Raw genomic sequence first — 12,805 nt, forward strand, 5'->3', positions numbered from 1 at the left:
CGTCGGGGGAGTGTTTCCCTTTTCTTTTTTATTCGAATTCGGGACACTGTCGATGGCTCGGGGAAAAGAAAAAAAAAAATATAATAATTTACTTGGGGACAGGTTTGCTGATAGATGCAGGACTTTCTTTGCCGATTGATTAAAGGTGGATCCAGGGCGATGCATTTTTTATGAGGTCAAGCGAATCAGAGCTCCGTTTACGATACACGCGTACATATTACACGCACACTTACACCGCAGCTGACAACTTATTGTCTACTAAGTAATGATAGCCTCGTATACATATAGCCGATTGCATATATCTATATTTTAGTAGAATTTTGATAAGCCGACCACGCGCAAAGCCTTCCTGATTTGTCCCTGACCTTGCCCCCTCCACCTGGAGGAGGAAAAATCAAAAGTGCAAGAAATGTCGGCTGGACGAAATCCGCTGACAGTGTTAAATGAAACGGAAAAAAAAAGAAGAAAAAAAAGAGAAAGGAAAGAATCAATTGTATATAATGTTACGGGAGAAGACTGTCGAAAGAAAATTCGAATCACTTTGTCTAGTCAAAATTGCTCCTCGCCGAGGATTCCGCGAGGCGAGAGGATATTTTTGTTAAGCGACTTCTCGGGAATTTCATAATTTTATAAAGGTAGACGAGGGAGTCTCGCGAAAGGAAAGTGTCCGATGAAAGTACTTAACGTCTTTCCGGGACGATGTTCAAAGTCCTCTGGTCGATTGGCTTAACTTCTTCCCCGTAGATAATTTTTTTTTTTCTTGCTTTCCTCTCCCGCTTCGACTGGCCGTGGAAAACGCCAATAGACATTTGCGAACGTTAACTCAGGAAGGCTTTATACGAACCCCGAGGAATAAACATTAGATAGCTAGGGCCTGTCGTATCAATCCTAACATTTAGTAAGCTGGAGACAACAGCCACTATTTGCAAAATACACACCCACACACGTATACACACAGACGAACACACACGCGTGTGCACAGACTCGTGGTACATTATATTTTACAGCAGAGTAGAGTGAAAGAGAGAGGGAGAAACGGTGTACAAAGAGTGAGGAAAACGTGCATGAATATATATATAACAAAAAAAAAGGCAAAACAAAAAGAATAAGAAGAAGAATAAAGTCGCACACCGCGGCGGGATTTGAACACGAGGCGCACACGACACACAAGTATAGGTAGGCTATGATAGTTTAAAAAGTAGGATATATCGAATTAATTGCTCTCCGATCCGCACGTGCCCAAAAATAAGCCAAATTGCGTCGAGGAAGGAGAAGAAGCGTCGGGGGAGTTTGTCGGAAACGCAGGGGCATTTTTTAATTTCCGAGATTTTTCGGACGCGCAGAGGTGCCACTTTAGAGGAGAAAAAACGCCAGTTTAAAGATGGCCGCGTCGATATTTTTCTATGAGTGGTCTGGACGCACCTCGCCGGACCGATGGGAACCCTTTCCGCGTCTTCTTTCGGTCCGTATCTTTCCGCAATTATTTACAACGCACGTACGCATCAGAGGCATACTCGTAGAGGAAGGGGGAGAGCCGAGGAACACATCCGGAGTAAGACTCGAGGATTGAGAGAGGAAGGACGAAGCTTTAAATCACGTGAATATAATTGAGGATACAAGTTTTTCTAGTAGTCGAAACCGAAAGAACTGATATAATACTTAAGCGTATAGGCTATCGAGGAAATTGACACGCGTGGCCGACTAGGAGGGGAGAAGGGAGAGAGAGAGAGAGAGCAAGGAACAAAAAGTGGGAAGGATGGATAATAAACGGAATGGCCAAATACGCGAATATCCGCTGCGAGGGAGCGCGGCGCCTATTATTACGAGGATAATAAATTATTAATGAAATTAATATAAATCGAGGAGAATATTTAATTACGAATTTGTAGATGTCTAGAGTTTTATATTCTCTGTATGTCCGTCGTCGGTCGATTTTTCTAATAAGATACAAGACTCGAGATTTGTAATTGTTTTCGGAGGTATATATATATATATACATATATATACAGACGTACGTATATATGTATATATAGAGAGAGTAAGAGAGAAAGGCGGGAGAGATAACGAAAAACGCGACCTATCGCGAAGTGACAAGGAACTCGGATGTACAGTTGAGAGAAATCAGAGTATATATCTACATATAGATGTATATACGGTATCGATATGTCGCGAAAGTGATAAGGGCGCGACGAGGGTGGAGGAAAGGGAAATTTCTAAGGCCCGGGAAAGTTGTTTCGCGGAGGTCTCGTTGTTACTTCGCGGGAGCTCGGCAGAGGATATGCAATGATATAATAATATATTTTANTATATTTTCTTTCTTTCATATTTTCGCGGCACTTCGACTCGAGCTCCTCCCGCGAATGTCCATTTTCTGCATCCTGGTGCTTTGTTAATTGGAGGACGCTCGGTTTGTTAATTATGTTATTTATTCCCTCGCCCCGAGGCGAGGTCGTCGATTCGTGTCCATTGGCATGCAGGACTGTTAATTCTAACTCTCCTATCTGTGTATTTTTTTTTTTCTATTGTTCTTTCATTTTATTAGAGGAAGACCCCTTTTCATTTTTTTTTCTTCCTCTATTCAATCTACTTCCTGTCGAAGAGAAAGACTGAAAAAAAGGGAATGTCGAACGTGGCAAGACGGGATCCGAGACGATTCGAGTCCTTAAAATGTAGGTATACGAGAGTAAAGATTATATGTATGTCTATATCGAGATTATAAATGATTGTTTTTTTTTTGTTTTTTTTCGGAACCCGGAATTTTGGCTACAGGTGGGACGCGCATAAGTCGGCGAGACGAGGAAAGGGGAGGAAAAGTCGATCGGGATTTTCCGCAAAATTTCCTCCCACCTGTTGCCCGAATTTCAACCACGACCAGCCGTCCGCGGCACGTCAGTCAGACTGTATTGGACTGATTCGTCATGTACTACTTAATTAGTCGATTCTGATTGGACTGATTCCCGTATTTGACTGATGTTACCAAAACTCCTTACTAAAAGTACCTTGAATGAATTAAGTTAATCGGAAATCGTTGACGGAGGCGCACTATCGAGCGAGGCACGGCAGCCATTTTGGTACCGACCGCAGGGGCGGTAGATCATCGAAAAGAGAAAAATTCCCCACCGCCGGAGATATTTTTCCCAACAGTCCCGCAAATCCTTTATCAACGTCCCTTACATTTTTCCACAATTTCCCCATTCCGCGTCCTTTTCCGAATTTTGATAATGTCCTTAATCGATGATGTACCACCTCGGCGGCGTCGGTAGACTCCGGAACGTTCGTCCGCATCGAAAGTTTGGGTCGCGAGTGCAGTCTGTGGCTCAAGATTTATACGGAGGGGGGGAATAAGGGGAGGGGGAGGGAATATCTCCTAAAAATGCCCAGGATTATTAGTTGAAGCTTCATATTAACGGATTTAATCTAGCATCGCGTAAGCGAGAAGACTCCTGGTCTCCGGAACCGCGCGGCCGTGGGTCCGCCGAAGACAAAATGGCGGCCCCTCGTGATATCCCTTCTCGTCAGGAAAAGCTGCGACTTCGCGGGAAATCTCGCGCGGTTCCGGAAATCCGGTCCCGAGATGAGGGGTTGCATGCACCCCACACACACAGCAACACTCAGACACGCACATACAGCACATTTCATTTCCCATAAATAATCAATAGTGACTACATAGTAGTTAAACGGTAGACTAGACACCAGAAAAGGCCGCCATGTTTAGTTGTGTGTTGTTTTTTTTTCTTTCTATTTTCCCTTCGTTCTCTGCCGTACAATAGCTTAGCGATACCTTAGGTTCTAATTTTACTTAACCAACCCGACCTTCTTTTTTTTTTTTTTTTTTTCTAACGGTGGGCGCCATTACGCATAGTGAATCCGGCAGAGCATAAGCGACGCGTCGGGCAAAGGAAAGGAGGAAAACTGGGAAAAGAGAGAAAGCGAAAAGAGGCACTCGTACCGCGCGCGAGGCGATAACGAAAAGGAGGGAAAAAAAGCGGAAAAAATAAACGGAGGAAAAGGTGGAGAGAGAGGAGAGAGAGAGAGAGAGGTACTCGAGAGAATCCGGGGGAAGAATATCGGTGGCGGTTCGATTCCGGGATCCTTTTTTTTTTGTTGGTTTCTCCGCACTCTCGAGGAAGGGCGAAGGAAAGGGATGGGGAGAGAGGGAAAAAAAAAAAGAAGAAGAGGCACTGCTCGCGCGATTCGTTTTCCGTGACGAAGTTGAGCAACATCTTGCGTTATCTCGCTTGGATATTATTTGTTATCTGCCAAGGTGTTCTGGTTATAGTATATATTTATTGTCTATTATTAATATTATTAATTATTGCTATATGATTAATTTTTATTGATTACTAGCCTGTAAGCCACACGAAAAAATGCATTTTAATATATTTTCATTTTTATATATTATGAAATGTAACTATTTGGTTTAATAATTCCGTTGTCTTGCTTTCTTTCGTTTCTCACTAGATATTCTGTCGCATCCTCACGGACGAGCCCCGGGCATTCGTGTGTGTATGTAGATCCCGGTGTACAGGGTGACTCGGAACGGGCGAAGATCCCGATTTTTAATTTAATTCACCTTTCCTAATCGACGTATTTTTTTGGAATAATTTTCGGAAGTCGAAATCCAGAAGCTGAGTCACCCTGTAGGACCTCGCACTAGCTTAAGGCCGCGGAATGTCTCGATAAACGTCCTCTTTTTTTTTTTTCAGTGGCAAGGTAAGTTGTGTCTTGATTGTTTGCGAACGACCTCATTGTCGATGTGTGTTGTTCCCATTGTGACGTCAGCCATGAATTCCCATCTCTCGATGTCTGCGAATTATGCAAGGTACTCGTGTAGCCCTCCGGTGTTTGTAATCACTCCGAAGCTGTTATCTCACATCCCGCTTCGGTTGAGTCTCGGCCAGTCAAATGGCGAGTTGCCTGTCGAAATTGTTCCCCGATTCGGTCGCGATTTCACGCCCGTGCACCGAAAATGGAAAGAAAGAAAAAAAATTGGAAACCGATTTGCACGACACAGGTGGATCGGAAGAAAAATGACCCACGGGTCGAATCATAAATCCGAGGTTAGGGTGGCTGACTTCCGGCGGTTTTGACCCCGGTTCCGCACTCGGGAAAGTATTCAGACCCGCGGGAAATAATTTCTCGAACGTAGAGCGCAGCGCCCGAGCGGAGACTTCAATGGCCGCAGAGGAAGGGTCGGCGGAGGTCGGGGAAAATGGCGTTTGATATTCCCGTTGAAAATTTCCCGAGTGCGGGGATCCTTAACCCGACCAATTGTCCCGTCCGAGAATCCGGGATCGTAGGCGGGGATCGAGAAAAGAAGCTGCCAAAGATCCCTCCCGGTTCGCGCGCCGCCATTTTGGTACCGCTCTATTCTTCCCAGCCGAAGACGCCGGTGGCGCTGAAAGGAGCCGATGGCGCATGGCGTCGTCGCCTCGGTGCATTCCGGTCAATGGACTCGGGACAAAAAGTATCTGAAAGGGGCAGGAAACAAGGTGCGCCCCAGAGAGTCAAACCCCGAAGACTGCGTGCCTTAAGTGTCGCGGGAGGTTCATCGTCTTCCGCGTTCTCCACCTTTTGTCGGGGCTCGATGCCCCCCGAGGTGCCCCACCCACTCGTCGTTCCTTTCTTCGACTTCTCCGAGTTGTCCTAACGAGGTGAAACGTCGTCGCAATTTCTTCAGGACCCCTCTGGAAGCGCGACTCCTGCGAGCGCGTCGTCCGGACAATCCCTACACCTTAAGCGACAATCATCGGCGACGCATTCTTCCCGGATTTAACGAGACGCGACTCCGAGAAATTGGATAAAGAGTCATTTTCCTAGGGGACAAAGGCTGGGGGAAAACAAGGGCCAGTCGGGAGTCGTACCCCTGGACCGCGGTGATACCCTCGATATCGTCCAGTCCGATAGTTCGATGGGTTCCGATACTCGGTCCATGTCTTCGTCCGCTCATTTTCGTAATGCCTCTTGGCACACAGCCTCGAAATTTCACTCCCGTCATTGGAACTCCTCGATATCGTCACTCTCGGTTCTCCTCCCTGCCCTCTTTTAGTCATTTTCGACTCCATCAGGACTCCGGGCTAACGAGACGTCCTCTATGCGGCCATCTCGCCTCGGCGCACAATCCCCCGCCTCGAGGACCCCCCGGGGTTTCTTTTTAGGCCATTAATGAGACGCGACTCCGAGAAATTGGATAAAAAGCAATTTTCCAAAGGGAGCTGAATAGGTGCGCCTTGGCCCGCGTCGCGACGACTCCGGGAATAATATACACACCCGGAGTATTCCGCAGCTCCTTCAGCCGTCGACTCCTTCGTTGGCAGCTTCTTTTAATTAACGCCGAGCCGAGCGGATAAATGAACTGTCCCCTCTTTATTGACGTTTAATTCGTGCACACATTCAGCCCGGCGAAATGGGGGAACTTTTTCGCAGCGACGACCCCCCCGACCAGGCTCCATTCAGGACTCCTGCGTCGCCTCCTTCAGCTCCTTGCAACTTTCCTCGGGGATCCGGGATGAAGGGACGTCCTTCTCCGGTCCAGGAAGAAACTTGCCGATTCATCGGCTGGCTCCTTTCACGAGGCCCCCCTCCGGATCTTTCAACCATCTTCCCTGCAACTTCCCCGGAGTCCCTAGACCTCGACTTAAAATCTTCCTTCGAGTTATCCCAAGAAAGGAGCCCTCCCCGGTCCAGAGGTCGCGATCCTTGTCTCGGCATCCCTCCCCCGTATATCGATCAGGATCAATCCCGAATCCCCCGGTACCATCGTCCTCTATCAGCGATTCCAGGAATCGATGAGCAGGTTTTCCAGGAATTAAACGGCCGCCGCTTCAGGTGAGGACGCGTAGACGGAAAAGAGAGGGGAGATAACAGAGAGAGAGAGAGTGAGAGAGCGAATATCAGGGGTAAGCGGCAAGAGGACGAGAGGGGGCGAAGTGGCGGATTTGTGGAAAGACTAGAGCAAGGTAGACAGAGGGGCTGAGGGTAAAGTAAAGGAGTAAGGGGGCGGCGGGTAAGTTTGGGGTGCTGCATGAGGTGCATTGTTGTGTTTCAGTGCTCGCCTCCATGCCAGGGCTGACATTGAACTCGCTGAGCACCCCGTCGGCCAAGAAGCTCTTCACCTGCCAACTGTGTGGCAAGGTACTTTGCAGCAAGGCATCCCTGAAACGACACGTGGCGGACAAGCACGCCGAGCGACAGGAGGAGTACAGATGCGTCATCTGCGAGCGGGTCTACTGCTCGCGGAACTCTCTGATGACCCATATCTATACCTATCATAAGAGCAGACCCGGCGACATTGACATTAAGTTCTTTTGAAGGTTTAGATAAGGTAGGGCTCTAGTCCTAATTCGAATGCCTGACGCTTTGCCCATCGGCCACCGTCAACCACCCGGTGGGCCGCGTCCATCGGCTCTGGTCGCGAGGTCTGTTGGTCCTTGGGCCTTGGAGAAAAAAAATTCGGGGTCGGGAAATGTGGACCCTCCTTTTCGGGCATAGGAGATTAACGGCGACTCGAGCGATGGGCGAGATCCATCCGTGGAAGGTGCCGATGGGAACCGAAACGAGTTGCGGTCTCTCAAGTCGAGCTGGACTCTTAACTTTCACCTTCTTCACTAATTCTCTTCCCAGATCGAGGGAACCCGTTCCTTCCCGTTCCCCGGGTTCGATCTCGTCCCTGGCTTCGTTCTTTCTCCCCCTTCGCGTCTCGGTTCCAAAATGCCGGAACCGCCGGTGGGTCTCCGGGGTCGTATTCGGTCGGCTCTTGGCTCCGAACTGAAAACGTAACTCGCCATTGAGCACGTGGCCTGGACGATGATCCGTTGGGCTTCCGGGGGTAGAACCGCCCGAGTCGGTTCCGAATTGTCCGCGATGCCTCAGGATCCTCGACCTACCTCAAGCGTTCCCTTGGCCGTGATCCTGGACGGATCTTCTGCTGCACTTTCGGTGGTGGGATCGCCCGACTCGGGTCCGACTCGTTCATGGTACCTTCCTCAGGGTCCTTGTCTCATCTCCTTGAGCATCGCGTCCCCGGCTTTCGTCTTCTTCCCCCCTGCTTGTGTCTTCTCTCCTCTGCTTTTCGTTTCCTCTTCCCTCCCACCGCTTTCGATGTTCGATGTTGTTTGCATGGCTCGTTTATGTCGTTCACTAAATCTGTTCTTTCTTCCAGCCTGCGTGCACTTCTTCTTCCGTCGGCTCTCCCCGTTCCTAGCATGCGCCCCGCGAAACGCAATGTCTCACTCGTATCTTTTCGACTCGGAAGGCGGATCCAGCGAGAAGGACGCGATCGTTCTAACTCGACTAACCTCGAGCCCTACCGAGGGCTTAAGAATTCCCCTTCTGCGAGATTGATAACGCCGATAACTCCGAAACTCGCCTTTAGGTGGAAACGATCGAGCCGATACTTGTCCCGGAATCCCTTTCCCAGGATCCCGTTTCCAGATTTCCCCTCTTGGACCACTCCTAGTTCCTCACGAGGCATGGACACGAGTAGGTGGTTAGGTGAACCAGGTCGACGTGGGGTCCGGAAGGCAAAAAAAGATAACTCCTGGGGGACGGACCCGGAGACCCAACCAAATTGGCAGTGCCTTGATCAACGCGTCGGACGCGCCGAGTTGATTCGTTCGAATTTCTTTTCATTTTTTCATTCCTTAATTTTGTGGATCTTTTAAACCGCGCCAAAAATCACTAGGAGGTGTTTTGCCTAGGAGGTTTATCGGTGTTAGTTTTATGACGTGGCTAATCGGGGACCTCTTCTAGGTACGGGCAATGGGATGCCCCAGCCGGCGACGCTCCCTTCCGCGGTGTACAGGATGCCACCGCCTCCAGCCGGGGGGATCAACGAGCCCCAGGAATGTCCCTACTGCCGCCGTACCTTCTCCTGCTACTACTCGCTGAAGCGCCACTTCCAGGACAAGCACGAGCAGTCGAACACGCTCTACGTCTGCGAGTTCTGCAGCCGGCACTACCGGACCAAGAACTCCCTGACGACGCACAAGAGTCTGCAGCATCGCGGCTCGACGGGGGTGCTTAAGCGGCTGCTGAAGACGCCGGCCATCAAGAGCGTCCTGGCCCAGCATCCGCAGATGCAGCAGCACCTGCACCATCAACGCCAGCAGCAGCCCCAGTGAGCCAGCTGGAGCCACCTGGGGACTCGTCCAGCATAATCGGCAGTCAGGACTGCGGAGATCGTGCTGGACCAGCTGGGAAGTTCCTCTCCCAGCTGAACCCGGAAGTGTCTAGGTGGTGGGACCTAACCGGAGCGAAAAGAGGTCCCTGACGACGAGCATCACCCAAGGCCCCGGGTCCAGGGTATTTCGGTTCCCCAGGGGGTCCCGTGATCAGCTGGCAGGACCTCCCGAGGAGCCGATCAGGGACCTCCATGAGAGGTAGATCCTCGACCTCGGTCAGGGTCCACGGTCTTTCACCTGCGGCAGGGTGCCGAACCTCCGGGAATGCCACGCGAGATGGACCACTTTGGTCCATCCGCTTGGGTGGCTGTCGTCCTTCCTGGGCGACCGGGTCTCCGATAAGGACGATACGGACGATAGGGTGGCGCGAGCGATGCGCGAGCCAGACTCCGATTCCGATTCTCGACTCCGTCGTATTTCTTCACGAAGACTGCGTTTATCCAAAGATAAGGGGACTGCTAAAAATCGACTGAGAAATTTTTAGGAAGAAATTTGTTTTTTTTTTTCTTGTTTCATTTCTAATTTTTTTGTTTCCTTTTTTTTCTTCGTTTTAACTTTTAAGTTCCTTGACCAAAAGGCTAACCACCGAATTGGATACATTCCATGCAATTTGGGGAAGGGCGGCGAGGGTGGTGCGGAATTAGCTGGCGGTCGATGGATGTCGGTAGATATCGAAATCCCTGATAACTGATACTGGGTGAGAGGCTCGAGGACGGGTTGAACGAAGAAAACGCAGATCCTCGAGTTTGTCTCTCGACGATACCGATATCGTTCTTGCCGATGGAATCGACTTTTTTAGACTCTTTTTGCCTGACGGCGCTCATTCTTGTCTTCCCGAGCTCTTAACGCGGCAGACTTCACTTCCTCGTCTCGTATCAGCCGTTATCAGGGAATCGATCGCTCGCTATCGATCTCGGGGACCGCTCTCGCTCGCCCGACTGTAAGGGATCGTTATCATATCTGGATTAACATTGGACTGTAATTATTTAATTCGCAACGAAGGAGACTGGACGACCGCTCGAAGTCGACATATTTTCGATAATTATTCTTTTCTTCTTTTTTTTCTTTTTTTTCTTTATTCCTGCAAAGAAAAGCCGAGACGTCGTCGGTTTGGAGTGAACGCGACGCGGGAAGAATCCGCGAGTTTTTCCCGGGAGATTTTTCCTAGGGAAGATCTGGGGGAAAAATGCGGACCAGAGACGAGAGCGATTATACGAATTTGCCGGCTCCCTTGACGCCGGGACTCATGTATTAAGGTATATATGTACATTCTGTACACATATGCACGCCGCCGCGTGTGAATCAAGAAATATTATATATATATATATATACATAAAAATATATATAAATCTATATATAGTTAAGTCAAGAGAGAGAGAATTAAGGGTCGCGGTTATTGAATCTTAGGCCTAAATGGAATTCGATTACAAATGGTGGACGAGCCCTGAGGACGAGATTAGTTATGCTCAAATTCAACAAAGTCTCACGAGTCGAATACAAAGGACGAAAATTATGCGCGAGGCGAGAGGGTGGTATTTAGGGTAGGCGTATATACATACATAAATTATACAAAGTTAAGTAATGGCGAGAGAGGCGTGTGCACAAAGACGCGGACTCAAAATGGCCGCGCGAGTCCGATGCGCGAGCGCGCGATTCAAAATGCCGCTCAGATTGCAGACTATATTTTTAACTCTTTAAAAGTAATATTTTTAACTGTATATAGGATATATTCGTACGATACTAACGACGATACTTCTCTCGTTCAGGTTTTATATGTAACGCACTCCGACGTAGTTAGCCCTCCGAAAGTAGAGGAACGGTGGGAACGGCTGGTGCGCATTGTTAATTAATTTATATATATAAAAAAAAAGAAAAACCGTGCTTATGATTTCCACGTCCGAATTTGGCATTTGGTAGCTAGTCAGAGGGTTGCGTAGAAAATGAGATCCGACTGAATTTAACGGACGTTTCCGAGAAAAGAAAAGGATTTTTTTGGCACGCCGGCGCACGAGATGGCTCCCACGGTTCGCCTAGAGAAAAGGAAAAAAAAAAAATAGTGAAGGTAAAACCACACACACACACACACCCCCGTACCAACGAACGTACAAGTGAAAGGAACCCTAAAAGTTGTTCACCGCAACGTATTCAGGTCTTAAGCTCAGCGTAGAAACAAAAGAGAAACTAAATGGATTAACAAGAGGCGAAGACAAAGAAACAATGAAGAAAAAGAAAAAACAGATGTCGATGTTCTATTGATAAGGCGCATATGGGAAATGCCATTACGACTAAACGAGCAAGTACAAATTACTGACGAAAGGTTACGTCTACGTCTATCTTAGGTGTCCCACTAGCGGAGATGCGAACTAAAAACGAGGAATCACGTTTGCTTGCGGGAAAAAGACACGCCGGCGCTCGGCGAGACTCGCGTCCGTTCGGGGCGGCCATTTTGAATTGCAATTTACAGTAAGAAAGAAAGAAAGAAAAAAAAAATACTATCCATTGCTTTTGCACTTTCGCAATTTTAATCTAAGCCGGGACACGACTGGCGACATTATCGAGGCCACCTCCAACGGCCAACCTACAACCTATATTAGGTCAGGTTGCCGAAACGGTCGCGAAGTTCGCCCAGCGCCAACATCTTCGAAACATATCTTCTAAACACGAGGTATACATCGGAATTATACATTAGCGTTAGATGGTCTCCTCGCCGCCTAGGGGATTTCTTCTCTTTGGCTCGCGGCGAAATCCCCAGGAGAAAGGAAAGCGAAAGGTTGAAAATGGCGAAAATACCTCGCCCCAGGGCCGGCCGATCCGGGCGAAGGGCGTCGAAGTAGCGTCGGAGAGGCGTCGAAAATCGCGAGGCGTCCCGGGACGGGCTCGCTAGTGAAATTGAACCTAGTCATTTTTCGGAAACTTCTGCGATTCTGTGATATAGAGAGAGCGAAAGAAAGAGAGAGAGAGAGAGAGAGAGAGAGAGCGGGAGAGGGACTTTAACGAGCGCATAAGCGAGACGCCCTTCCCCGGGATGGCGCGAGCCCTGCGGGGGTGGAGGGAAAAAACACGAGATAGCTAAAAAGAGGAAGGGAGAGACGGAGAGGGAAATCGGTAATTACATCGGGAAATTCTGTGATGTCCTTCGGTATATGTGTGTCCAGGGGGATGGTGTAAAAGTAGAACCTTCGGTATACGGAATCGATGTTTGGTGTCCTCGAGGAGAAGAAGCGGGGTCCAAGATGGCGGCTGGCCGGGGAGGGCGGGACGTCCGCGTAGGAGGTTAGCGTAAAATTAGAGAATGCGGAAAGAGAGAACGATAGAGATAGAGAGAGAGTGAAAGCACGGGAAAAGCGGTAGAGGAAGAACGAGAGGTGGCGAGTTTCCAAAAGACTGCGAAATTTCGAGCCCCGGCTCCGAATCGGTACGATGCCAAAGTAGATCGACTGCCCCCTTAGTACCCCCTTGTCCCCCCGATTTTGAATTTAAGCGCGTGACCAAAGTATTCGCCAAGTAGAAATGGACGTCCCCGGGTCCCTGGCCAGCCGTCGAGAGACCGGATGTAAATGTTAGTTCAAAAAAAAAAAAAAAACGTGGTACAGGTTTCATCGACATATCTTTCCAGGGTAGCG

At 49.0% G+C, this 12,805-nt stretch overlaps 2 protein-coding genes across 2 annotated transcripts in view; both read left to right on the forward strand.

Moving 5' to 3' along the window:
• LOC105700756 (zinc finger and BTB domain-containing protein 24-like) overlaps nt 1-7,311 on the forward strand; it is a 7,675-nt gene extending 364 nt beyond the window's left edge. Inside the window, exon 2 of the mRNA XM_012426908.1 lies at nt 7,049-7,311. Coding sequence (XP_012282331.1) covers nt 7,049-7,311 — 263 coding nt within the window. The remainder of the gene's footprint in view (nt 1-7,048) is intronic.
• Nucleotides 7,245-10,804, forward strand: LOC105700969 (broad-complex core protein isoforms 1/2/3/4/5-like). Its single transcript, XM_012427327.2, has 2 exons — nt 7,245-7,324; nt 8,752-10,804. The coding sequence occupies exon 2, from the start codon at nt 8,766-8,768 to the stop codon at nt 9,120-9,122; it is 357 nt and encodes a 118-aa protein (XP_012282750.1). The 5' UTR covers nt 7,245-7,324; nt 8,752-8,765; the 3' UTR covers nt 9,123-10,804.
• The last annotated feature ends 2,001 nt before the right edge of the window (nt 10,805-12,805 follow it).

The sequence above is a fragment of the Orussus abietinus genome, unplaced genomic scaffold (assembly GCF_000612105.2).
Source record: "Orussus abietinus isolate OABI.00-Male unplaced genomic scaffold, Oabi_2.0 scaffold9, whole genome shotgun sequence".
Taxonomy (NCBI): Eukaryota; Metazoa; Arthropoda; class Insecta; order Hymenoptera; family Orussidae; genus Orussus; species Orussus abietinus.